General features: G+C 44.5%; 1 protein-coding gene across 1 annotated transcript; it reads left to right on the top strand.

Annotated features, from left to right (window-relative positions):
• Positions 1-900: 900 nt before the first annotated feature.
• LOC120968042 (uncharacterized) lies at positions 901-3,757 on the top strand. Its single transcript, XM_040394423.3, has 2 exons — positions 901-2,236; positions 2,377-3,757. The coding sequence occupies exons 1-2, from the start codon at positions 901-903 to the stop codon at positions 2,385-2,387; spliced, it is 1,347 nt and encodes a 448-aa protein (XP_040250357.1). The 3' UTR covers positions 2,388-3,757.
• Positions 3,758-25,319: the final 21,562 nt, after the last annotated feature.

Genomic DNA, 25,319 nt, shown 5'->3' with positions numbered 1-25,319 from the left:
CCAGGTTCCACCTAAGATTCATGTTCTCTTATAGATGCTGATTCATAACAAAATTCTAACCAGAGATAATCTTTTGAAGCGCCGAACTGTTGATGATATATCCTGCCTTTTCGGTGGTGAGTCAAAAAGTTCGCAGCACTTGGTTTTTTTTCTATCATGTAGATTTCTAAACAAACATGTCAATTTGTTGCAGATTCTTTTCATGATCATACCCCTGCATCTTTACAAGACATCGGCCGTTGGTGGCTGGAGAGTAAACGTTATGCTGTCTGTAATGCTCTCTGTGCTGCTGTGCTTTGGAGTCTGAGGAGTGTTTGGCACTAGATGAGTGCACTTTTTTGCTGCCTGCTATTACTAGACCTCCACCGTGGGGCGCTGCTTCGCATCTTCTGGGCTTGATCCTCTCAGTGGAAGTCTGCGACAAAAATATCGGCGTCAGCTGCTCCTGGACAACCCCAATTGGTTCTGTGTTGATTGAAGCTTGATTTGTAGCTGGTTGCTATCTTATATCTAGTTAGTTGAAGCTCGTTTGTGTTAGGAGCCCTCCTACCATCACATGCTTGGGCTGGCCCCTTGGGCCAGCTAAACGGGTCTGGCCCATTCTGGAACGACCAAGGCGATAAGAGCCTGGGAGGAGGCGACGTCCAGGGCATCCAGTGGATCACGGCACGGAACGGCGGTGGCTCCTCTCTCTTTCCCCTACCTCCAGTTCTTCCCCTTCATCTCATTCGTGTATCCAGATCTTGTAATAGCTACTGTGATTGAGTACCTCTGTGAGACTACTACTAGTTCGTGTGCGAGATATCAAGGGGATCCTTACATCTGGTATACAGAGCCAGGCACCACCCTTCCCCATCAATTTTTTCTCCCAATCCCTACAATTCCACCGGCGACGACACCATGCCCGCCGTCAAACCACCAGAGTGGGAGACCATGTCTGCCAAGGAGCAGTTGTTGTGGTATCTCGAGAGGTTATGCGCCCAGGCAGATGAGATGAGCTCAGCGTTGGGTACTGCAAGCACGGGTGCCCCTCTAGTGGTTACCACGCTTGTTGATCCGGCGGCCTCAACCACGACGCTCGCCTCGTCGGCGCCCGTTGCCGACGTCTCCGGCTCCACCACCAAGGCCCAGGAAGTGCTCGCGGTCACCCACTACGTGCCCCCTGCCTGTGTCACGATGGGGCACATCACCTGTTCGACGGATGGCTCGAACCAAGCTGTCGCCACCAACAGCGCCAACAAGGTCACCACCGTCTGCCCCGAGCCCTTCATCGACCTCAGCGACAAGTTCGGCGCCCTCAACATTCATGTGACGGCCAGCACCAACCCGCCGCTCCACGTCCAGGTTTCATCACCAAAGTCTTCACCCGACAGCACCCACGGCATCGCTGTTGCAGGACCGGAGGAGTACGCACTCGTGGCGGCTACTCCAGACGTCGTCCTCAAGCTTGCCGTACGCCCAAACGTCATACTCATCATTCCCAGCGACCTCTCTGCACCGATGCTGACCACCTGTTCGACGAAATACTCTCGTCACGACACCAACCTACTGAGGTATGTGCTCCACCCAGCTGTGGCACCCTCATGGATGGTGTTACGACCGAAGCCATGGCCATCCTTTTGGAGAGATCATGCAGATGGAAACGCGAAACGGCCCATGTCGTGGCCGTCATTAGGTTGCTCTCATGAACTGTATTGGAAGCATGTTGGGCTGCTGTCAGAAGATACTTTTGCGATGAAGCATTTTTATGGTGTTCTAAATTCTATGAGAGAATCCTGGAAGTATTTGCAAAGTATGCAGCTGAAACTACCTTGGCCCTCGTTTTCAAGCAATGGCCGAGCAGTACCAGTGTGGCCAGAGATCCCCAATGAGTTGGCTGGCACTTTTGGTCTTCACAAAATTTGGAGTGCTAGTAATCTTGTCCGTACAACCCAAATACAATGGAAAATTTCTGAGCATCGAGCACGGGATCTTGCTGACCGAAACGAGGTACGGCCCATCCCATGGCCATCATTCCCAATTGGAAGGTCCTTGGAGCTGTTGTTTTTGTTAGCCCAAGTGCATGACTGTGGTTTGATTGGTATTGCATTTCCTCTGGAATTATGTCATATTAGTGATCTTGAGTGCAACCTCCCTCGACACTACATAAGGATACCCCCTGTTCAGATTTTCTGCTTGTCGTCTTTGCAACAGAACACTGATGATTCATGTTTCGCTAAGCAACTATTACATGAAGGTAAGCAGTGGTTTCCGGAACTTGATGCACGTTCTCATAATACTGCCCTTGCAATGCAGCATTGCTATCTTCCTACTATGTCTGTACATCTACCTCAGTTCATGCAATCTGGACCATATGAACTAGTCTGCTTTATGCAGTCCTCTTCTAAATTATGTGCTCAAAAGGCACCATCGGTGTTCAAGTTCAGTCACAAAATTGTTCGCCTGAAGCTACCAAGTTACATGAATGAAGGCATTCCATGTGTCCAGCCAACATATTACCTTGAAGGAGTCTCTGCTCGAGCATATTTGAAACTGCGCGAAGTTTGTGCTGCTGTTGTTTGCATGTTTGAGGGTAGTACTATTCAGATCTGGGTAAACCTGGGAATAGTTTGGGCTCAAACCACAGTTTCAAATCGGTTTTCCTATTGGTCTCTTTTGGTTTGGATTAAATGGGCTGAGCTCCTAATGTAAGCTGGTTTGGTTTGGTCTTTTCCTATTATCAGCTTGGTCTGGTTCGGTCTGGTCACAGACCAAACAGTCTCAAACCATTCCAACCCATGGACGAAGAACTAAATTAGGGACCAGGTTAGGGTCCCGATTAAAGCAATCACCTTTTTTTGCTGGCAAAAGCAATCACGCATTGGCAATGTCTTCCTCGTCGTCTCCACTGCTGGTGCCGATGATGATGCTCCTGCTCGCCATGGCACGTCCATGCTCCAGCATGGACCCGATCGGCGCGTACTACGCCAAGAATGGTGCCAGTGCGGAGACACAGACCAGCATCGACCAGGTTCTGGTGGCCACGTCCCGCACGCCTCCGCCTGCTACGCCACGGCCACCGCCGGTCGCTCCTCCTTGGCGATATGGGGCCTTGCGCAGTGCCGCGTCGACGTCCCGCTGTAGGACTGCATGCTCTGGTTGGCCGCAGCGGTGCGGACACGGACTACACGCTAAACCTTCTCAACACCGAGAACGCCACCGGCATGGACTGATGTATCTGGCCGCGTTCAACCGAGCGCAATGAAGCTCATGTTCGACGACTCCAGCGATGGTGCGAACAAGGGGCTGGCGATGGACATGGCACAGCTCGGTGGCGGCGGTGGTGGCGGACTGCGGGCTGTGTGTGGCGCAGGCGGTGGCCGAGCTGCCCAACTACTGCCAGACAGTGTGATATACAACAGTCACATGGCGCTCTATGAGGTGCCCCTTCTTCCCGCTCGACGGTGCCGGCGAGTTGGCCGACCAGGTCGGAAAGTGCGAACAAGATCGTCTTATACCGTGATGGACGAAGTGCAGCTAGTCACATACAGTATCTAGCATTATAGCTTGTTCTATGTACGTACGTTGTGGTGGTGAGTAACATGCAGCAGCAGCTAATCACCCTTCCAACACCTCTCTTCCCGTAGTAATTGGACACGCCCTTGGTTTGAAACTTCAGGTTGAAACTGTATGCGGGGAATGGGTTGGATGGGTTTGGCTTGAAAATATGTACAGTTTGGATTGGTTTGGATTATAGCATTTGCAATTTGGTCTGGTCTGGTCTGATTGTTAGAGTTATACTTGTATGGATTGGGCTGGGTTCAATCTGGATTACAAACTATTCCCAGGTTTAGATCTAGGAGTTGTTTCTCTGTTTCGAGCGTCCACTGGACCAGGCAACACTCAATACTAAACAGATGCAGTTTGACTACAAGGACTTGCAGTTTGGTCCATGCTATGTACCGCAGCAAAGTGAAGATTTTCAGTTTTATCTGGATCGAACAAAATTTCTGGGTTGCATTCCTATTTCTGATAAATTGCAGGGAATTATTCATATTATGCATATGTCAGTGCATTGGATGTTTTTGAGTCAGAAAGAATTTAAAGGCAGTGGCTGTGCTTCAATCAACTTTCACACTAACATTTCATTTGAACGGTGCTCCATGTTAGGAAACGTGAGGAAGAGAGAATGACCGAACAGTTTTCTGTATTGAGGAGGAGAGAGATATATACAAGGTTACATGGGCCTGGGCCTCACTCTGGACTATGGGCCTGGGCCTGTACAAGACAAACACAACATATATACTTAACACCCCCCCTAAAAACTTAAGGTGGGTTAGGAGCATCTGATACACCAAGTTTGAGAGTGTGAAACCTATGCTGATCTCTAGTTTGTGCCTTGGTGAAGAAATCTGCGACTTGAAGCTCTGATGGGACATATTGTAGCTTGACAGTGGATTGTTGACAATGAGATCGAGTGAAAAAGGCATCCACACCAATGTGTTTGGTCAACTCATGCTTGACCGGATCATTAGCAATCTGAATAGCAGCAGTGCTGTCACAAAGAAGAGGTGTTGGTGTATGACATAAGACACCAAGATCATCCAATAGCCAGCGAAGCCATACAATCTCTGCTGTAGTAGTAGAGAGAGCCCTAAGCTCTGCCTCGGCACTGGAGCGAGACACAGCAGTTTGCTTCTTTGATTTCCATGCAATGAGAGATGTACCAAGAAATATGCAATAGCCAGTGACCGAGCGACGATCAATAGGATCACTCGCCCAAGTGGAATTAGAGTAAGCATGAAGCTGGAGCTGACTGGAATTAGCATAGAACAAGCGGCGAGATGTAGTTCCCCTTAAATACCTAAGGACTCGGAATAGGTGACCATGATGAACTGAGGTGGGAGCACAGACAAATTGACTGAGAATATGGACTGCATGTGCGATGTCAGGTCTGGTCACTGTGAGGTACACTAGACTGCCGACAATGTGACGATAGCGAGAGGGATCCTCAAGAGGAGTGCCATCAGTAGGACGCAACTGCAGATGAAGCTCCATAGGTGTAGCAGCAATGCGCGTGTCAGTGAGACCTGAGCGAAGAATCAAATCCTGAGTGTACTTTTGCTGGGAGATATAGTAACCATCATCAGTATGCTCGACCTCAATCCCGAGAAAATAGTTGAGAGACCCCAAATCTGACATCTTGAATTGTTCACTCAATTTTTTCTTAACAAAATCAATATACCCAACATCATCTCCAGTGATCAACATGTCATCGACATAAAGTAGAAGCAATGTATGGCCATGCTCAGATGTATGAATGAAGAGTGCAGGGTCATGTTCACTAGGAGAAAAACCGGCAGCTTGAATCACAGAACTGAACCGCTCAAACCAGGCACGAGGGGCTTGCTTAAGCCCATAAAGAGCCTTTCGAAGACGACAAACATGACCTGATGGAACCTTGATACCTGGAGGTGGCTGCATATATACTTCCTCATGTAAATCACCATGAAGGAAAGCATTCTTCACATCCATGTGGAAAATTTTCCATGACCGAGTAGCAGCCACAACAATTAGAGTTCGAACTGAAGTCATGTGAGCAACAGGAGCAAACGTCTCATCATAATCTTTCCCATGAGACTGCTGAAAACCTCTTGCAACAAGGCGAGCCTTGTAGCGTTCCACAGAACCATTTGACTTGGTTTTAACCTTATACACCCATTTGCAAGTGATAGGGACTGAACGAGGAGGTAATGGTACCAAATCCCATGTACCAGTACGCTCTAAGGCTGCAAGCTCCTCAGACATAGCCAGTTGCCACTCAGGTGACACAACTGCCTCCTGATAGGTACTAGGCTCAGAAACAGCCCCTGCATATAAGTCCTTTTTGTATCGCGTTGCTAGAGAAGAGCCGTCAGTGCAAGGATCAGTAGTACTGGCTGGAAGAGTAGAAGACAAAGGCATAGATGACTGCGTGTCACATGGAACTTTAGAACGACGAGTGTAATGGAAAGTACTGGCTGGAGGAGTAGAATAACGACGAGTGTAATGGAAAGGAAGACTATCTAGAGGTGGAGCTAGTGGAAGAGAGAAAGGAGCTGGTGAGGAAGGAGATGAAACATGTGGTGGAGATGGTTCTGATGTTAGGACAGAAGGTTGTTCAGCTATGGACTCATCTAAAAAGATAGGTGGAAGTGAAAGAAACGAGGTAGACTCTAAAGAAGTTGAGGATGATGGTTTAGTGGAGGGGGAATAGAAGAAGGGTTGATCCTCAACAAGAGTGACATCACGAGAAAAGCGAATGCGGCGAGCAGAAGAATCATAGCAACGGTAGCCCTTATGTTCAAGACTATATCCAAGGAAGACACACTGAGCAGACTGAGCAGTCAACTTGGTACGCTCACGAGGTGCTAAAAGAACATAACAAGTACAACCAAAGACACGGAGGTGGTCATACGTGGGAGGAGAACCAAACAAAACCTCACTAGGACACTTGCCCTCAAGACGAGTAGAAGGTTGAAGATTGATAAGATAAACAGCAGTTGAGATAGCTTCACCCCAAAAATGAGTGGGGACAAAGGAAGAAATCAGAAGGGTACGAGTTGTCTCAACAATATGGCGATGCTTACGCTCAGCAACGCCATTCTGAGCATGGGCACCAGGGCATGAAAGTTGAGGGAGAGTACCCTCAGACGAGAGAAACTCGCGAAAAGCAGTAGATAGATACTCCCCCCCCCCCCCCCCCGCGGAGTCAGAACGAAAAACACGAACAACACTGGAAAACTGAGTATGGACCATATGTACAAAAGTCTTATATATAGAAAACAACTCAGAACGATGCTTCATAAAATAGATCCAAGTATGTCGAGAGTGATCATCAACAAATATGACATAATGTTTGTGGCCACCTTTCGAAACAAAGGGGGAAGGACCCCATACATCAGAGTGCACTAAATCAAAAGGATGAATAGAATGAGTAGTGCTGGAAGAGTATGGAAGCTGTATTTGTTTCCCTAGCTTACAACCCTTACAGTGAAAACCAGCATCTATGGAAACATGACCCAAAACACCTTGTCAAACAAGGGTAGATAAACGAGAACCACACAAGTGACCTAAGTGATGGTGCCACTGGGCAAAAGAAAACGACGAAGTGGATCTTGATGTTGATGCAGCCATCCGGAACGCGGATGTGGTGGAAGCTGAAGGAAGGTGTAAGGTGTCAAGGATGTAGAGGGATGTGGATCCTCTATGGCGATGGCCAGTTCCAATGACCCTCTTGCTCTGACGGTCCTGCACATAACAAAATGAGTCATCAAAACCAACAAAGTAGTTCATATCAGCAAGCTGGCCAACAGACATAAGATTCATGGACAGCTCTGGAGCAAAGGAGATGGCAGGAACAGAAAACTTGGATGTGCAAAGAGAACCCTGATGAGTAATAGAACAAGGTGTACCATCAGCAGTCTGAACAGAGGCACCATTCCGCACTGTGTGACGCCCCCGATTTGACCGTACACTAATCATGCACGCAAATGTGTACGACCAGGATCAGGGACTCACGGGAAGATATCACAACACAACTCTAAAACATAAATAAGTCATACAAGTATCATAATACAAGCCAGAGGCCTCGAGGGCTCGAATACAAGTGCTCGATCATAGACGAGTCAGCGGAAGCAACAATATCTGAGTACAGACATAAGTTAAACAAGTTTGCCTTAAGAAGGCTAGCACAAACTGGGATACAGATCGAACGAGGCGCAGGCCTCCTGCCTGGGATCCTCCTAACTACTCCTGGTCGTCGTCAGCGGCCTGCACGTAGTAGTAGGCACCTCCAGTGACGTAGGTGTCGTCGTCGACGGTGGCGTCTGGCTCCTGGGCTCCAACATCTGGTTGCGACAACCAGATAGAAAGGAAAGGGGGAAAAGAGGGAGAGAAGCAACCGTGAGTACTCATCCAAAGTACTCGCAAGCAAGGAGCTATACTACATATGCATGGGTATATGTGTAAAGGGGCATATCAGTGGACTGAACTGCAGAATGCCAGAATAAAAGGGGGATAGCTAGTCCTGTCGAAGACTACGCTTCTGGCCATCTCCATCTTGCAGCATGTAGAAGAGAGTAGATTGAAGTCCTCCAAGTAGCATCGCATAGCATAATCCTACCCGGCGATCCCCTCCTCGTCGCCCCGGTTAGAGAGCGATCACCGGGTTGTATCTGGCACTTGGAAGGGTGTATTTTATTCAGTATCCGGTTCTAGTTGTCATAAGGTCAAGGTACAACTCCGGGTCGTCCTTTTACCGAGGGACACGGCTATTCGAATAGATAAACTTCCCTGCAGGGGTGCACCACATAACCCAACACGCTCGATCCCATTTGGCCGGACACACTTTTCTGGGTCATGCCCGGCCTCGTAAGATCAACGCGTCGCAGCCCCACCTAAGCACAATAGAGCGGTCAGCACGCCGGTCTAACCCTATGCGCGCAGGGGTCTGGGCCCATCGCCCTATGCACACCTGCACGTTGCGTACGCGGCCGGAAGCAGACCTAGCCTAGTGGCGTTCTAGTCCAATCCGGCGCGCGCCACTCAGTCGCTGACGTCAAGAAGGCTTCGGCTGATACCACGACGCCGGGATACCCATAACTACTCCCGCGTAGATGGTTAGTGCGTATAGACCAAATGGCCAGACTCAGATCAAATACCAAGATCTCGTTAAGCGTGTTAAGTATCCGCGAACGCCGACCAGGGCCAGGCCCACCTCTCACCTAGGTGGTCTCAACCTGCCCTGTCGCTCCGCCACAAAGATCCACTTGCGGGTACTCCTACGAGCCGACCCGACTTTAGTCATCACATGTGTCATGTATGTAGTATATAAGTATATACCCGTGATCACCGCCCAGGTGATCACGGCCCGATAGTATAGCACAGCAGACGGACAAGAATGTAGGGCCACTGATGGAAATCTAGCATCCTATACTAAGCATGTAGGATTGCAGGTAAAGGTAACAACAGTGGTAGCAAGGATAGGCTATGCATCAGGATAGGATATCGGAAAACAGTAACATGCTACACTACTCTAATGCAAGCAGTATAGAGAAGAATAGGCGATATCTGGTGATCAAGGGGGGGGGCTTGCCTGGTTGCTCTGGCAAGTAGGAGGGGTCGTCAACTCCGTAGTCGAACTGGGCAGCAGCAGTGTCGGTCTCGTAGTCTACCGGAGAGAAGAGGGGGAAGAAACAGTAAATACAATGCAAACATAAGCATGACGATGCGTGGCATGACAATGAGCGGTGCTAGGTGTGCCCTAACGCGACAGTAGGTGGTACCGGCGAAGGGGGGGAACATCCGGGAGGTATTCCCGATGTTTCGCGTTTTCGGACAGACGGACCGGAGGGGGAAAGTTGCTAGTTCGATAGGTTAGGAGGTTGTGGTGGACGAACGGACTGCGTATTCGGATTCGTCTCGTCGTTCTGAGCAACTTTCATATAGAAAACATTTTCATCCGAGTTACGGTTTAAAAGATATGAATTTTCAAAGATTATTTGAATTTCTGGAATTATTTAATTAACAGAAAAGGGATATGACGTCAGCATGACGTATGAGTGACGTCAGCGGTCAACAGTCCGGGTTGACTGGTCAAAACTGACACGGGGGACCCACCTGTCATAGACAGTGGGTTAACAGAAGATTAAACTAATTAATTTTTAGTTAATTAACTACTGGGCCCACCTGTCAGTGAGTGATTAGATTAATTAATTATTTTTATTTATAAAACATTTTCCTTTTCTTTTTTTTTCTTTTTGCGGCGGGGCCCGCATGTCAGTGGCTGGGCCTGCCCAGTCAGCACGTTGACTGGGTGGACCCAGTCAACGGGGCCCACTGGCAGTGGCCCTGGGGTGGCCCCAGGCCGGCCACGTCGGCGGCCTGCGCCGGAGCAACTCCGGCGACCAAAGCAGCGGCGGCCCCTCGCCGGAGTTGGCCGGAATCGCGCTACGGGGCTCGGGGAGGAGCGGGGCTAGGCCCATTCGAAAGGGCCCGCAGCGCCGCATCCAGGGGTGGCCGGGGCTTCGCCGGACTTGGCCGGAATCGGCGCCGGCGAGCGGCGGAGGCGGCGGCGCGCACGGGTGCCCGACGGAAACGAGGCTACGGCGGGCTATCGAGCAAGCGGAGGGGCTGGGGGGCATCTACGCGAGGTGGGGAGTGCAACGGGCTTGAGCCCGTGACCATAAGGTCACCGGAGACCCGCCGGCGGCGAGCTCCGCGGCGCGGCGTTCGGGCGCGCGCGGGGAAGAAGCTAGGGGGCGCGCGAGAGAGAAAGGACAGGGGAGGAGGGGGGAGAGGCTCACCGCGCGGCACACGGAGGCCGGTGAGAGCTTAGGAGCAGCAGGTCGGCGCCGGGGAAGGAGGGGGTCGCCGGCGTCCGAAGTTGAAGACGAGCTCGGGGAGGCCGTTGCAGTGGCTCCGAGCTTCAACGGAGAGGCGGAGGTGGTGTAGTCGAGGGCGGCGACGGCGTATGACACGGCGAGGTGGCGATTGGGGCACGGTGGCCGTGTGAACGACGGGAACGGCGGCGAGCGCGTCGGGCGTGGGGAAGAAGAGAGCGGCGCGGATCTGGGGGGGAAGAGGGAGGCGCAGGGGCCGAGAGGAGAGCGGGGCGAGTGGGAGAGAGGCCCGAGGAGGCGGGGGGGAGCTGGCGCCCTTATCCTCCCCGTCGCCGGCGAGGGGGTGCGGCGGGGACGGCCCCTGTTCCAACCCCGGTCGGGGGAACAAGGAAGGGGGCGAGGGGGAGTGGGAGATGGGCTAGGCCGGCTGGGCCGGGGGTCGGCCCAGTTGGGCCAGCGGTCCAGTGGGGGGGGAGGGCCTTCTCTCTTTTTTTTTCTTTTTCTTTGTCTGTGCTGTGTTCTTTTGCTTTTTCTTTTTATTTGTTTATTTTCTTTTCTGTTTTATTTCATTTAAAAGTATTTAGGTATTTTATAAAAATGTGTTTTTCCACCATAATTACCAGTGTATTATTTGGCACCCACCGAACATTTTTGTTCAAATTTTTGAAAACTTTTATTTTCCACTTTAATTTTAATTTGAAGTTTGAATTAGGAGTTTGGAAAGGAATGTGATTCAAATGTGATCAAGCCCTGTTTAGCAACATGATTAGCTTAATCACAGGGAGTTACTGTAGCATGATTCTCAGGGTGTTACACACTGGCTGGCAAGACACAAGCTGAGAGCGATCAGAGGTCACATGGAAAGAAGCTCCAGAGTCCAGAACCCAAGGCTGGGTTGCAGCAACAGCGGGCTGAGAGAGAACAGATGCAGAAGCACCCCTCGCTTGCTACTGATAAGGAGCTTGCTGCTGATAAGGAGCCTGGGGTGCATGACGCTGCTGATTGAGGGCCCGTCTAGCCTGAAACTCAGCTAACAGCTCTGGATGAAGCTTGAAACAACCATCTCTGTGGTGTCCTGCCTTCTTGCAGAACGAGCAGACGACAGTTGAAGGTGTGGCCTTGGAGGCACCTGGCCGCTGAGGAAAAGCCAGAACACTAGTGTGTAGAGTCTGCGCAGAAGTAGCCCCAAGAGAACGGAGACGAGTCTCCTCAGCGATCAAGCTAGCAAGTGCCTCTGTCAAGGTGGGAGGAGTCGTACGACCAAGCAATTGAGTGCGAATGTTCTCAAAGTCTGGCTTGAGACCCATCACAAACTGAAACATGAGAGTCTTATGGTCATACTTTTCCTTTGTTGCACATGACTCACAACCAGAATTACCCTTTGGAACCATGGAACCTAGCTGCCCAGTGATGCGAGTGAAAGCTCCATAGTACTCTTCTATGGACATGTCTTCTGGCTGCCGAGTGTTGTGTAAATTCTGCAACAAGGAGAAATGAAGTGCACTGCTGGGCTGAAGGTAGCGCTGCTCAAAGTACTTCCATATCTCTTTAGCTGAAGTGTGATGCTCAAGACTCATTCGAAGTGAGGGTTCAACACCCAGAATTAAAACTCCCATCACACGATCATCGATCTTTTGCCAAGACTTCCTTGCTGCATCATCATTTGGACTAGATGGATCATCTGTCAGATGAGAAACAAAACCAGTCGTCCTCAAGACAGTTCGGGCAGAAAATGCCCATTCCCTGTAGTTTGAACCATCAAGCTTGATATCTATGATCAAAGAACCAAATCCAAAATCATTTCTTGCCATAGTGGTGAGTGGCCAGCAGCTGGAAACACCCAATCTGATAGCAGCTGCAGGCAGCTGCAGGCAGCAACAAGAGAAGAGCCGCAGACAGCCACAAACAGGATCTGGATCTCACTGGATAGAAGGTGGAGCTTGTTGGATCTTGCTGGATAGAAGGGGGAACGCCTGGAGCTTGCTGTAAAGCAGGGAAGGCACCAAGAGCTTGCTGAAGATGACTGCTGGAGAGCAGGGGAAGTATTCTCACAGAGTAGCTGTGAGGACACACAGAGGAGCTGCTGGAGAGCATCTCCTACAGGTTGATGACGAAGATGGGATGGGGCAGCGATGTGGATGTCTCCTCACCAGACAGATCCGCCTGAATCACCTCACCGGCGTCGATTTCATGGGTGGCGGCTGGAAGAGGGACTAGGGTTTGGTCCTGGTCTGATACCATGTTAGGAAACGTGAGGAAGAGAGAATGACCGAACAGTTTTCTGTATTGAGGAGGAGAGAGATATATACAAGGTTACATGGGCCTGGGCCTCACTCTAGACTATGGGCCTGGGCCTGTACAAGACAAACACAACATATATACTTAACACTCCAATCTCCTTGGGTATTGCATAAGGATACTTCCAGTGCAGCTCTCATGCTCGTGGTTTTTGAAACGGGGCAACAATGATTCAGATTTCAATGGTCATGACAAGCTCCTTCACAGCAAGCAGCGATTGGGTGCTCTAAGTACAAAACTTCCAAGTAGTGTCTATATTCAGTTCGTGCAATTTTGGCCATTATTGTCTTTTGCTCCAGCTGCTATCACGATGCAATGGCAGTGGGACAAGCATCAATTGCAGGACAAAAATTTACAACATATTTTTATGTTGCCTCGTCCCCTTTCTGAACCAATATTATGTGAGGTTAATCATGGCTGGTATTTCGACACTCTCAAACTATTTGCGATTCAGGCTGTACAATTTGCAACAGAGATTCATTATTCAGATTCCAGTCTATTTGGTAGTGTATAATTCTCCCTTGGGCATAAACAAATGTTTTGCTGGACTCCAGATACGTCAGCTAGTGGCGACCACCTTGAGCAATTGTGGGATCCCGAAGGCCTTGCAAGCTATATATGCAGTACATGTGCATTGACTTCCCTGATGTATTACTTGTTTGCAGTCTGGCTTGCATATGCTACTCCTATATGCATCCAGTTGGGAATGGAGAAGCCAATGGCTAGCAGCGAACTAAAACAGGGGATGACCATCCATTTCTTGCCTGGAACATTGGACCTTGAATGCAGACTTGACAAGCTCATAGCAATACAGGGGTTCTTGCTGCCATTATATTGCCAGTCGGGCAAGTCCACGAGGAGCGGAAAAAACTGTGTGTGGGGCACACCTCATGGTCTAGGATGCTTCACAGTCGTCCAGGAAGGTTATGGGACTTCAGCTTCCAGTCGAGGCACTTTTCAAGGAGGGAAGGTTTTCATCACCAGTGTCGTTGCCGTCATCGTACAAGGCTCCATCCACCACAAGTACTATCTCAACTTCGATCAAGACTATGTTGGCAACGACCACTTCCGCGGTGCCTCTTGGGATGAAGTCACCATCGGCCACGGCCACTCCAACCTCATCGTTCAAGTCAACCCCGACTTCGACTACCATCAAGACTTCAAGCTAGTCAAGAAACGCCGCATGCAATGGGATCCTGGCGGCTCTCGGTGGTGTCGGCTTGGGGTCAAGCCGCATTTCAAGGAGGGGGGGGGGGTGTTAGGAGCCCTCCTACCATCACATGCTTGGGCTGGCCCCTTGGGCCAGCTAAACGGGCCTGGCCCATTCTGGAACGACCAAGGCGATAAGAGCCTGGGAGGAGGCGACGTCCAGGGCATCCAGTGGATCACGGCACGGAACGGCGGCGGCTCCTCTCTCTTTCCCCTACCTCCAGTTCTTCCCCTTCATCTCATTCGTGTATCCAGATCTTGTAATAGCTACTGTGATTGAGTACCTCTGTGAGACTACTACTAGTTCGTGTGCGAGATATCAAGGGGATCCTTACAATTTGCCTTGTGTTGGGCGGCGACTTCAGAATCTGCGCAACTAAAGCTCTGGCTTGTCCCGAGCACTGAACCTGTTAATAATCTTTTTCTTAAGGGAAACTTATTAATACTCATGTTTCATTGTTATTATTATGCAATGCTCTGGGTTCTGGCTCTTCTTTTTTCTTGCGGATTTGCTAATTCTCATCTACATGAGAATTAACAAAGCCTCATCAACAAAGGCTATATCTCGCCCCTGCACTCGCACTCTAGCGGACACAGGTTAGGCCAGGTAGCAGCGCCAGGTTGTAATTTTTTTTTGGGTCAGCTGTTCGTCGGCTTTTTGGTAGTTGGTTTTTCTTTGTTCCCCCTTTTTTTGTTTTCTACTTCTATTTTTCGTTTTCCCATTATTTATCTGTTCTGTTTTCCTCCTTTCCTTTTTCTTCTTCTTTACGTGTTTTTCATTTTTGTTTCTAACTTTACTTTTAACTACATGAATATTTTTAAAATTAGAACGTTTCCTGTAAAATGTGTTGAACACTTTGTATTTAAAAAATGAGCATGGTGAATGTCCGTTGTGGTTTTTAAAAATGTTCATAGTGTATTTGAAAAGGGGCTAAAATGTATTCATCTTGTATTTTCAATTTTCATCGTGTTTTCAAAGAAGGTTAAGCATGCATATAAAACATATGCATCCGACATTGGGTTCTAACTGTTCAAGGGTGCACCTAAAGAATGTTCATTATGTATAAAAAAACTATTTCGCATATTAGAAAACATCCTCTATATTTAAGACATTGTTCATAATATTTTTCAGAAATCAAAAGGTCGTGTATTCAACAATGTTCGTCTTATATAAAAAAGATGCTCAATCACGCACTTAAATAAATCATCGTGTATTTTACAAAAAAAAGTGTTCAGGGTGTATTTAAAAACATTCATCATGTTTACTTTTAAAAATCGTTTTTTTCTATAATGAATTTTCTTATTAATAAATTCATCATGTATTTCAAAAAACATTTATCATGGTTTATAAGAAATGTCCGTCGTGAATTTGGAAATGTTCATCGTGTTTCAAAAACCATTTAAATTGTTTTCAAATCCATCATGTAATTGAAAGAAGTACGCAGTTACCATTTCATTCACTGAACATTGTTTTTAAATTTGGACCACTTATGAAAAAATCTTTTCACACTTTTTTTAAGTACATCAATATTTTTTTCAAAACACGTGGACAATGTTTTAGGAAGTTCATGAACGTTTTAGAAATTAAGTTTTGATGTATATCTGACACATATTTTTGTATTTTACCTGAAGGAATAGAGAAAAAAATAAAAAATAAACGTCACGAAATGGAAGAGAACGTTGCACGCATGCTACACGAATCGCGTAGGCCCAGCCTATGTTCTGTGCGTCGTAGGCGAGCACTCCGCCCAGGCAACATTTAGCCCAATCCTAGTTTAGTCAATTGGTGTACGAACAACCAAATAAGAAAGTAAAGCTTCCTTGCCCACAAGAATCCACCACCATCCAACTCGTCAGCTCAAATTGATCCACCCCATAATACATTTGCACCCAAGACCAGTCGGACTCGCCGCCGAGACAAGCGCTTAAAAACATACACGCTCCGTTTCAGGTTGCCGCCGAGACAAAAAAAAGATACTCGTCGCCAAAATAAGCGTTGAGATAATGTTCATGTTTTTTTAAAATTTCATGAATCTGACGAACATTCGAGGATTTGGGAAATAATCACAAGTTTTAAAAAACACAGATTTCAGAAAATAAGAAAGGGAAAAAGAAAAAAGAAAATGGAAAAGTAAAAAAAAAAGAGGCCGGCCCACTTCGAGCGGGCACCAGGTTTTGGGAACCTTCTAGTAGGTTCCCTTAACCGGGTTTTCCCTATTTTTTTATTTTTAACTTTTTCTTTACTTTTCTAATTTATTTTTCGTTTTTTGCTTACTTCTTTCTTTTCTTTAATTGCCTTTTTGTATTTCGTTTTTCTCATAAATTCAAAATTTCCAAAAACAGTTTAGGGTATGCTACAAAAAGTTCATCATGCATTATAAAAATGTTTATCGTATATTAGAATAGGTACAACGTATATACAAATGTTCACTGTGTTTTGAAAAAAAATCATTGTATATTACACAAATGTTTCATGTGTGTTCAAAAATTGTTCAACATATATACTATAAAAATCTCTTTACATAACATTATTACAAAAATTAGACATCACAACATATATCTGAAAGAATGTTAAACGTGCTTAGAAAATATTTTTGATGTAACCAAAAAAATACAACGTGTATAGAAAAAATGTTTTGATGTAGAAAAAAAATGTACGACATGTATTTAAAACGTAGACATCAAAACATACATAAAAAAATGTAGACATCAAAACATACATAAGAAAAATGAGGATCATGCATTAAAAATTACTTAACAAGTATAAAAGTTTCCCCCGTAACAAAAAATATAAAATCTATCTAAAAATAAAGTATACCTCAAAACATATATTTATAAAAATGTTAATTGTGTATTTAAAAATTATAAATGTATATTAAAATCTTTATTTGCATGAAAAAAATAATGTGTATGAGAAAAATAGGCATCAAAACATATATTATAAAAATATGTATATCATGTATTTGAAAAATGGTAAGCATGTAAATGTTGACTTGTGTTCAACCATGAAAAAATAAAAGGAAAGGAAAAGCAAGAAGTCAAATTGAAAATCATCAAAAAGCAAATAGAAACAAATAAAATGAGAGAAACCCGAAGAAAAATAAAAATAAAAACTAAATAAAAACTGAAAAAGATAAGAAAACAGAAAAAAAAACATGCAAAACAGTGAAAAATAGTGCTTCAGTACTAGGCCGGCCCAGTACTGTAGTGACCCAAAAAAGTTTCAGGCGAGGCCAACTTGCTATATGCGAGATATGAGGCCCGTTTTTATATTTTTGACATATATCTGAAACATTGCAATAACCGTACCTGTCACGGAAGCAAAACCGGCCCAGTATAGAAATAGTGCTTCAGTACTAGGTCCCCCACTTTTTTTCTTTTTCCTTTTATGTTTCTTTTTCTTTTTCTTAGTTTTTTTCTATTTTCCCTTTTAATTTTACTCTTTTTAATTCGTGAACATTTTTTAAAATTCGGAATATTTTTGAAAATACTGAAGATTTTTTTTGAAATCGTGAAATTATTGTGTACAAATTAATGAACACTTTTCTGAAATCGTTTACATTTTTTGTATTCATGAACATTTTATGAAATTCATTAAGAAGAAAGAGTTGCTCAGTTAATTAGGAAAAACCGAGCGAAAACCAGGTTGCCCAATTAATTATGGAGAACAGGGCAAAAAAAAAAGTCACAACTGCTGAGCAACACACATAAGATACCTCATGCACATCCCTCCAAAGAGGGTCTCGCCGAGACACCACGAAGGCGTCATCGTCATCACTCTTTCCCTAGAGGCGCCATTGCCGTCCCTAGAACTGTTTTATTGACAATTCACAATGTTTTTGCAATTTTAGAACCAATCCCGAATTATTTTAGGACAGCGATAACTGGCACATGTGTGCCAGTTAGCAAAATTACCAAACGACCTGTAGAAGGCCTTGTTCCGCTCGATCGAACGAGCGTTTTCAACTCGGCTTGATTGTAGGAGTGTTGAAAACGCTTCCACCGATTTTCATCCTCCGAATTTTTATTTTCAAATCGGTTTTCTTATCACAATTGTTGAGCAGCACACATAAGATACCCCACACACATCCCTCTAAAGAGGGTCTCGCCGAGACAGCGCGGAGGCGTCATCGTCATCACTCTTTCCCTAGAGGCGCCATCGCCATCCCTAGAACTGTTTTATTGACAATTCACAATGTTTTGCAATTTTAGAACCAATCCAGAATTATTTTAGGACAACAATAACTGGCACATGTGTGCCAGTGAACAAAATTACCAAACGACCTGTAGAAGGCCTTGTTCCGCTCGATCGAATGAGCGTTTTCAACTTGGCTTGATTGTAGGAGTGTTGAAAAAGCTTCCATCAATTTTCATCCTCCCATTTTTTTTCAAATCGGTTTTCTTATCTCTCCCAGTTTTATGCTAGTTAATTTAAGTGGGAAGAAAAAGAAATAATAAAGCGCTTAAAACGAGACTTGAACTCAAATCTAATGCATGCCTACTATGACTAATAACCAACTCATCCACCTCAACTTGTTGTCTATAGTATGCAAACAACGGAATTTGAACCCTTCTTCTTTCTACCATGTCAACAAAAGCTTAATTTTAGGCTTGATAACTTTGGCCGAGTGATACTTCTTGAGCTTGCGTTGGTTTTCCCCTTGAAGAGGAATGGGTGATGCAGCAAAGTAGAGATAAGTATTTCCCTCAGTTTGAGAACCAAGGTATCAATCCAGTAGGAGACAACGCTCAAGTCACCGGATACCTGCACAAACAATCAAACAACTTGCACCCAACGCGATAAAGGGGTTGTCAATCCCTTCAGGGTCACTCGCAAAAGTGAGATCTGATAGAGATAGATAAAAGTAAACAAACGGTAAAGTAAATATTTTTGGTATTTTTAGTTTATAGATCGGAAAGTGCAAAAGTAATAGATCGTAAACTATTATAATGGAAGATAGACCCCGGGGCCATAGGTTTCACTAGAGGCTTCTCTCATGATAGCAAATAATACGGTGGGTGAACAAATTACTGTCGAGCAATTGACAGAAACGCGCAAAGTTATCACGATATCTAAGGCAATGACTATGAATATAGGCATCACGTCCGTGTCAAGTAGACTGAAACGATTCTGCATCTACTACTATTACTCCACATATCGACCGCTATCCATCATGCATCTAGAGTATTAAGTTCATAAAGAACGGAGTAGCGCATTAAGCAAGATGATGATATAGAGGAATTAACTCAAGTAATATGATGAAAACCTCATCTTTTTATCCTCGATGGCAACAATACAATACGTGCCTTTATGCCCCTACTGTCACTGGGACATGACACCGCAAGGTTGAACCCAAAGCTAAGCACTTCTCCCATTGCAAGAAAAACCAATCTAGTTGGCCAAACCAAACCGATAGTTCGAAGAGAATTACAAAGATATCAAATCATGCATTAAAGAATTCAGAGGAGACTCAAATAATATTCATAGATAAGCTGATCATAAATCCACAGTTCATTGGATCTCGGCAAACACACCGCAAAAAAGTATTACATCGGATAGATCTCCAAGACCATCGAGGAGAACATGGTATTGAGAATCAAAGAGAGAGAAGAAGCCATATAGCTACCAGCTCTGGACCCGTAGGTCTGAAGTAAACTACTCACGCTTCATCGGAAGGGCAATAGAGTTGATGTAGAAGCCCTCCGTGATCGAATTCCCCTCCGGCAGGGTGCCGGAAAAGTTCCCTAGATGGGATCTCACGGGTATAGAAGGTTGTGGCGGTGTAAAAGTGTTTTCGTGGATGCCTCTATTGGTTTGGGGATATATGGGAATATATTGGAACAGAAATTAGGCCAGGAGGTGCATGAGGGGCCCACAAGGGTGGAGGTGCGCCCTACCCCCCTGGGCGCACCTCCGTCCTTGTGGCCGCCTCGTGGCTCCTCCGACTTCATCTCCAAGTCTCCTGGTTGTCTTCTGGTCCAAGAAAAATTATCGCGAAGGTTTTATTCCGTTTGGACTTCATTTGGTATTCCTTTTCTGCGAAACTTAAAAACAGGGAAAAACACAGGAACCGGCACTGGGCTCTAGGTTAATAGATTAGTCCCAAAAATAATATTAAATAGCATATTAATGCATATAAAACATCCAAAACAGATAATATAATATCATGGAACAATAAAAAATTATAGATACGTTGGAGACGTATCAAGCATCCCCAAGCTTAACTCCTGCTCGTCCTCGAGTAGGTAAATGATAAAAACAGAATTTTTGATGTGGAATGCTACCTAACATATTTATCCATGTAATCTCTTTTATTGTGGCATGAATGTTCAGATCCGTAAGATTCAAAACAAAAGTTTAATATTGACATAAAAACAATAATACTTCAAGCATACTAACAAGGCAATTATGTCTTCTCAAAATAGCATGGCCAAAGAAAGCCTATCCCTACAAAATCATATAGTCTGGCTATGCTCCATCTTCATCACACAAAATATTCAAATCATGCACAACCCCGATGACAAGCCAAGCAATTGTTTCATACTTTTGATGTTCTCAAACTTTTTCAACTTTCACGCAATACATGAGCGTGCGCCATGGACATAGCACTATAGGTGGAATAGAAGGTGGTTGTGGAGAAGACAAAAAGAAGGAGATAGTCTCACATCGACTAGGCGTATCAACGGGCTATGGAGATGCCCATCAATAGGTATCAATGTGAGTGAGTAGGGATTGCCATGCAACGAATGCACCATAGCTACAGGTTTATGAAAGCTCAAAAAGAAACTAAGTGGGTGTGCATCCAACTCGCTTGCTCACGAAGATCTAGGGCAATTTCGAGGAAGCCCATCATTGGGATATACAAGCCAAGTTCTATAATGAAAAATTCCCACTAGTATATGAAAGTGTCAACATAGGAGACTCTCTATCATGAAGATCATGGTGCTACTTTGAAGCACAACTGTGGTAAAAGGATAGTAACATTGCCCCTTCTCTCTTTTCTCTCATTTTTTTATTTGGGCCTTGTCTATTTATTTTTTGGCCTCTTTTTTCGTCCGGAGTCTCATCCGGACTTGTGCGGGAATCATAGTCTCCATCATCCTTTCCTCACATGAGACAATGCTCTAATAATGAAGATCATCACACTTTAATTTACTTACAACTCAAGAATTACAACTCGATACTTAGAACAAAATATGACTCTATATGAATGCCTCCGACGGTGTACCGGGATGTGCAATGAATCAAGAGCGACATGTATGAAAGAATTATGAAAGGTGGCTTTGCCACAAATACGATGTCAACTACACGATCATGCAAAGCAATATGACAATGATGATGCGTGTCATAATAAACGGAACGGTAGAAAGTTGCATGGCAATATATCTCAGAATGGCTATGGAAATGCCATAATAGGTAGGTATGGTGGCTGTTTTGAGGAAGGTATATGGTGGGTTTATGGTACCGCCGAAAGTTGCGCGGTACTAGAGAGGCTAGCAAAGGTGGAAGGATGAGAGTGCGTATAATCCATGGACTCAACATTAATCATAAAGAACTCACATACTTATTGCAAAAATCTATTAGTTATCAAAACGAATTACTACGCGCATGCTCCTAGGGTGATAGATTGGTAAGAAAAGACCATCGCTCGTCCCCGACCACCACTCATAAGGAAGACAATCAATAAATAAATCATGCTCCGACTTCATCACATAACGGTTCACCATACGTGCATGCTACGGGAATCACAAACTTTAACACAAGTATTTCTCAAATTCACAATTACTTACTAGCATGACTCTAATATCACCATCTTTATATCTCAAAACAATCATAAGGAATCAAACTTACAACACAAGACTCAACAGAAAATCTCATAAGCTCCCTTAGTATAAGAAAATAAATCGCCACTTTTGGTATTGTTGTGAACTCATTTTTATTTATATTGGTGTAATATCTACTGTATTCCAACTTTTCCATGGTTCATACCCCTCGATACTACCCATAGAATCATCAAAATAAGCAAACAACACATAGAAAACATAATCTGTCAAAAACAGAACAGTCTGTAGCAATCTGTAACTCTCGAATACTTCTGTAACTCCAAAAATTCTGAAAAATTAGGACGACCTAAGCAATTTGTTTATTAATATTCTGCAAAAAGAATCAACTCAAAAGCACGCTTCTGTAAAAATTGAGAATTATTTTCCTGGGCACAAAAGTTTCTGTTTTTCAGCAAGATCAAATCAACTATCATCATAAGCTATCCCAAAGATCTTACTTGGCACAAACACTAATTAAAACACAAAAACACATATAACCAGAGTTTATATGAATTATTTATTTGAAAACATCAAGGAAAAATATTGGGTTGTCTCCCAATGAGCGCTTTTCTTTAAAGCCTTTTAGCTAGGCATTGGTATTTTTACTGATGCTCTCACGAAATATAGCAATTGAAACACAAAGAGAGCATCATAAAACATATGAAAAACAAGTTTAAGTCTAACATGCTTCCTATGCATAGGAATTTTATAAGCAAACAAATTATCAAGACAAGCAAAAACCATCATATGCAAGTAAGAAGAAAGAAACAATGGCAATCTCAACATAACGAGAGGTAATTTTGTAACATGAAAATTTCTACAACCATAATTTCCTCTCTCATAATAATTACATGTAGGATCATAATCAAATTCAACAATATAACTATCACATAAAATTTTCTCTTCATGAACCACATGCATGCAAAGTTGACACTCTTCCGAAATAGTGGGATTATCATAAAATAAAGTCATGACCTCTCCGAACCCACTTTTATCAAAAATTTCATAAGATTGAATATTCTCTAAATGTGTGGGATCTAAAGTCAACACTCTTCCAGACCCACTTTCAATATTATTGCAAACATTATTATCAATCTCATATTCATCATGGGGCTTAAATAAACTTTCAAGATCATAAGAAGAATCACCCCAATCATGATCATTGCAACAAGTAGTAGACATAGCAAAATTAGCATCCCCAAGCTTAGGGTTTTGCATATCATTAACATAATTGACATTAATAGAATTTATAATAACATCATTGCAATCATGCTTTTCATTCAAAGATCTACCGTGAATCACTTCATAAATTTCTTCATCACAATTTCCAGATTCACGAATTTCAAGCAAAACTTTATAAAGATAATCTAGTGGACACTCACTAACAATTGGTTCATCATAATTGGATCTCTTAAAAAGATTAGAAAGTGGATGAGGATACATAAACTTTTAGCAAGCGAAGATGCAAGCAAAAATAAGGCACATGGTAACACAAGCAAACAAAAGATCGAACGGAAGAAGGGCGAAGGAAAAGGCAAATATTTTCAAAAATCGTTTTAGAAGCTGGGGAGAGGAAAACGAGAGGCGAATGGTGAATAATGTAATGCAAGAGATGAGAGTTTACGATGGGTACTTGGTATGTCTTGACTTGGCGTAGATCTCCCCGGCAACGGCGCTAGAAATTCTTCTTGCTACTTCTTGAGCTTGCGTTGGTTTTTTCCTTGAAGAGGAAAGGGTGATGCAGCAAAGTAGAGATAAGTATTTCTCTCAGTTTGAAAACCAAGGTATCAATCCAGTAGGAGACAACGCTCAAGTCACTAAATACCTGCACAAACAATCAAACAACTTGCACGCAACGCGATAGAGGGGTTGTCAATCCCTTCACGGTCACTCGCAAAAGTGAGATCTGATGGAGATAGATAAAAGTAAATATATTTGGCATTTTTGGTTTATAGATCGAAAAGTAAAAGATTGCAAAAGTAATAGATCGGAAACTAATATGATGGAAGATAGACCCAGGGGCCATAGGTTTCACTAGAGGCTTCTCTCATGATAGCAAATAATACGGCGGGTGAACAAATTACTGCCGAGCAATTGATAGAAAAGTGCAAAGTTATGACAATATCTAAGGCAATGATCATGAATATAGGCATCACGTCTGCGTCAAGTAGACCGAAATGATTCTGCATACTACTATTACTCCACACATCGACCGATGTCCATCATGCATCTAGAGTATTAAGTTCATAAAGAACAAAGTAACACATTAAGCAAGATGACATGATGTAGAGGAATTAACTCAAGCAATATGATGAAAACCCCATCTTTTTATCCTCGATGGCAACAATACAATATGTGCCTTGCTGCCCCTACTGTCACTGGGATAGGACACCGCAAGATTGAACCCAAAGCTAAGCACTTCTCCCATTGCAAGAAAAATCAATCTAGTTGGCCAAACCAAACCGATAGTTCGAAGAGAATTACAAAGATATCAAATCATGCATTAACGAATTCAGAGGAGGTTCAAATAATATTCTTAGATAAGCTGATCATAAATCCACAATTCATCGGATCTCGGCAAACACACCGCAAAAAAGTATTACATCGAATAGATCTCCAAGAACATCGAGGAGAACATGGTATTGAAAATCAAAGAGAGAGAGAAGAAGCCATCTAGCTACTAGCTATGGACTCGTAGGTCTGAAGTAAACTACTCACTCTTCATAGGAAGGGCAATAGAGTTGATGTAGAAGCCCTCCGTGATCGAATCCCCCTCCGGCAGGGTGCCGAAAAAGGTCCCTAGATGGGATCTCACGGGTACAAGTGGTTGCGGCAGTGGAAAAGTGTTTTCGTGGATGCCTCTGTTGGTTTGGGGATATATGGGAATATATAGGCATAGAAATTAGGTCAGGAGGTACACGTGGGGCCCACAAGGGTGGGGGCGCGCCTACCCCCTAGGAGCGCCCTCCGTCCTTGTGGCCGCCTCGTGGCTCCTCCGACTCCATCTCCAAGTCTCCTGGTTGTCTTCTGGTCCAAGAAAAATCATCACGAAAGTTTTATTCCGTTTGGTATTCCTTTTCTGCGAAACTCAAAAACAGGGAAAAACGGGAACTGACACTGGGCTCTAGGTTAATAGGTTAGTCCCAAAAATAATATAACGTAGCATATTAATGCTGATACGTCTCCAACGTATCTATAATTTTCTATTGTTCCATGCTGTTTTATTATCATTTTTGGATGTTTTATAATCATTTTATAGTCATTCTATATCATTTTTTGGGACTAACCTATTGACATAGTGCCAAGTGCCAGTTGCTATTTTCTACATGATTTTTACATCGCAGGAAAGCAATATCAGACGGAGTCCAAACGCAACGAAACTCCACGAAGATTTTTTATGGACCATAACACCCAAGATGGGCCAAAGCAGCACCTCGGGGGTGCCCCGAGGGGGGCACAACCCACCAGGGTGCGCCAGGGCCCCCTGGCATGCCCAGATGGGTTGTGCCCTGGCGCGCCCAGGTGGGTTGTGCCTGTAGGGGAACGTAGCATGCAATTTCAAAAAAATTCCTACGATCACGCAATATCTATTTAGGAGATGCATAGCAATGAGAGGGGGAGAGTGTG

This window comes from Aegilops tauschii, chromosome 7 (assembly GCF_002575655.3).
Source record: "Aegilops tauschii subsp. strangulata cultivar AL8/78 chromosome 7, Aet v6.0, whole genome shotgun sequence".
NCBI classification, from domain to species: Eukaryota; Viridiplantae; Streptophyta; class Magnoliopsida; order Poales; family Poaceae; genus Aegilops; species Aegilops tauschii.
This window is presented reverse-complemented; position numbering and strand designations above follow the sequence as displayed.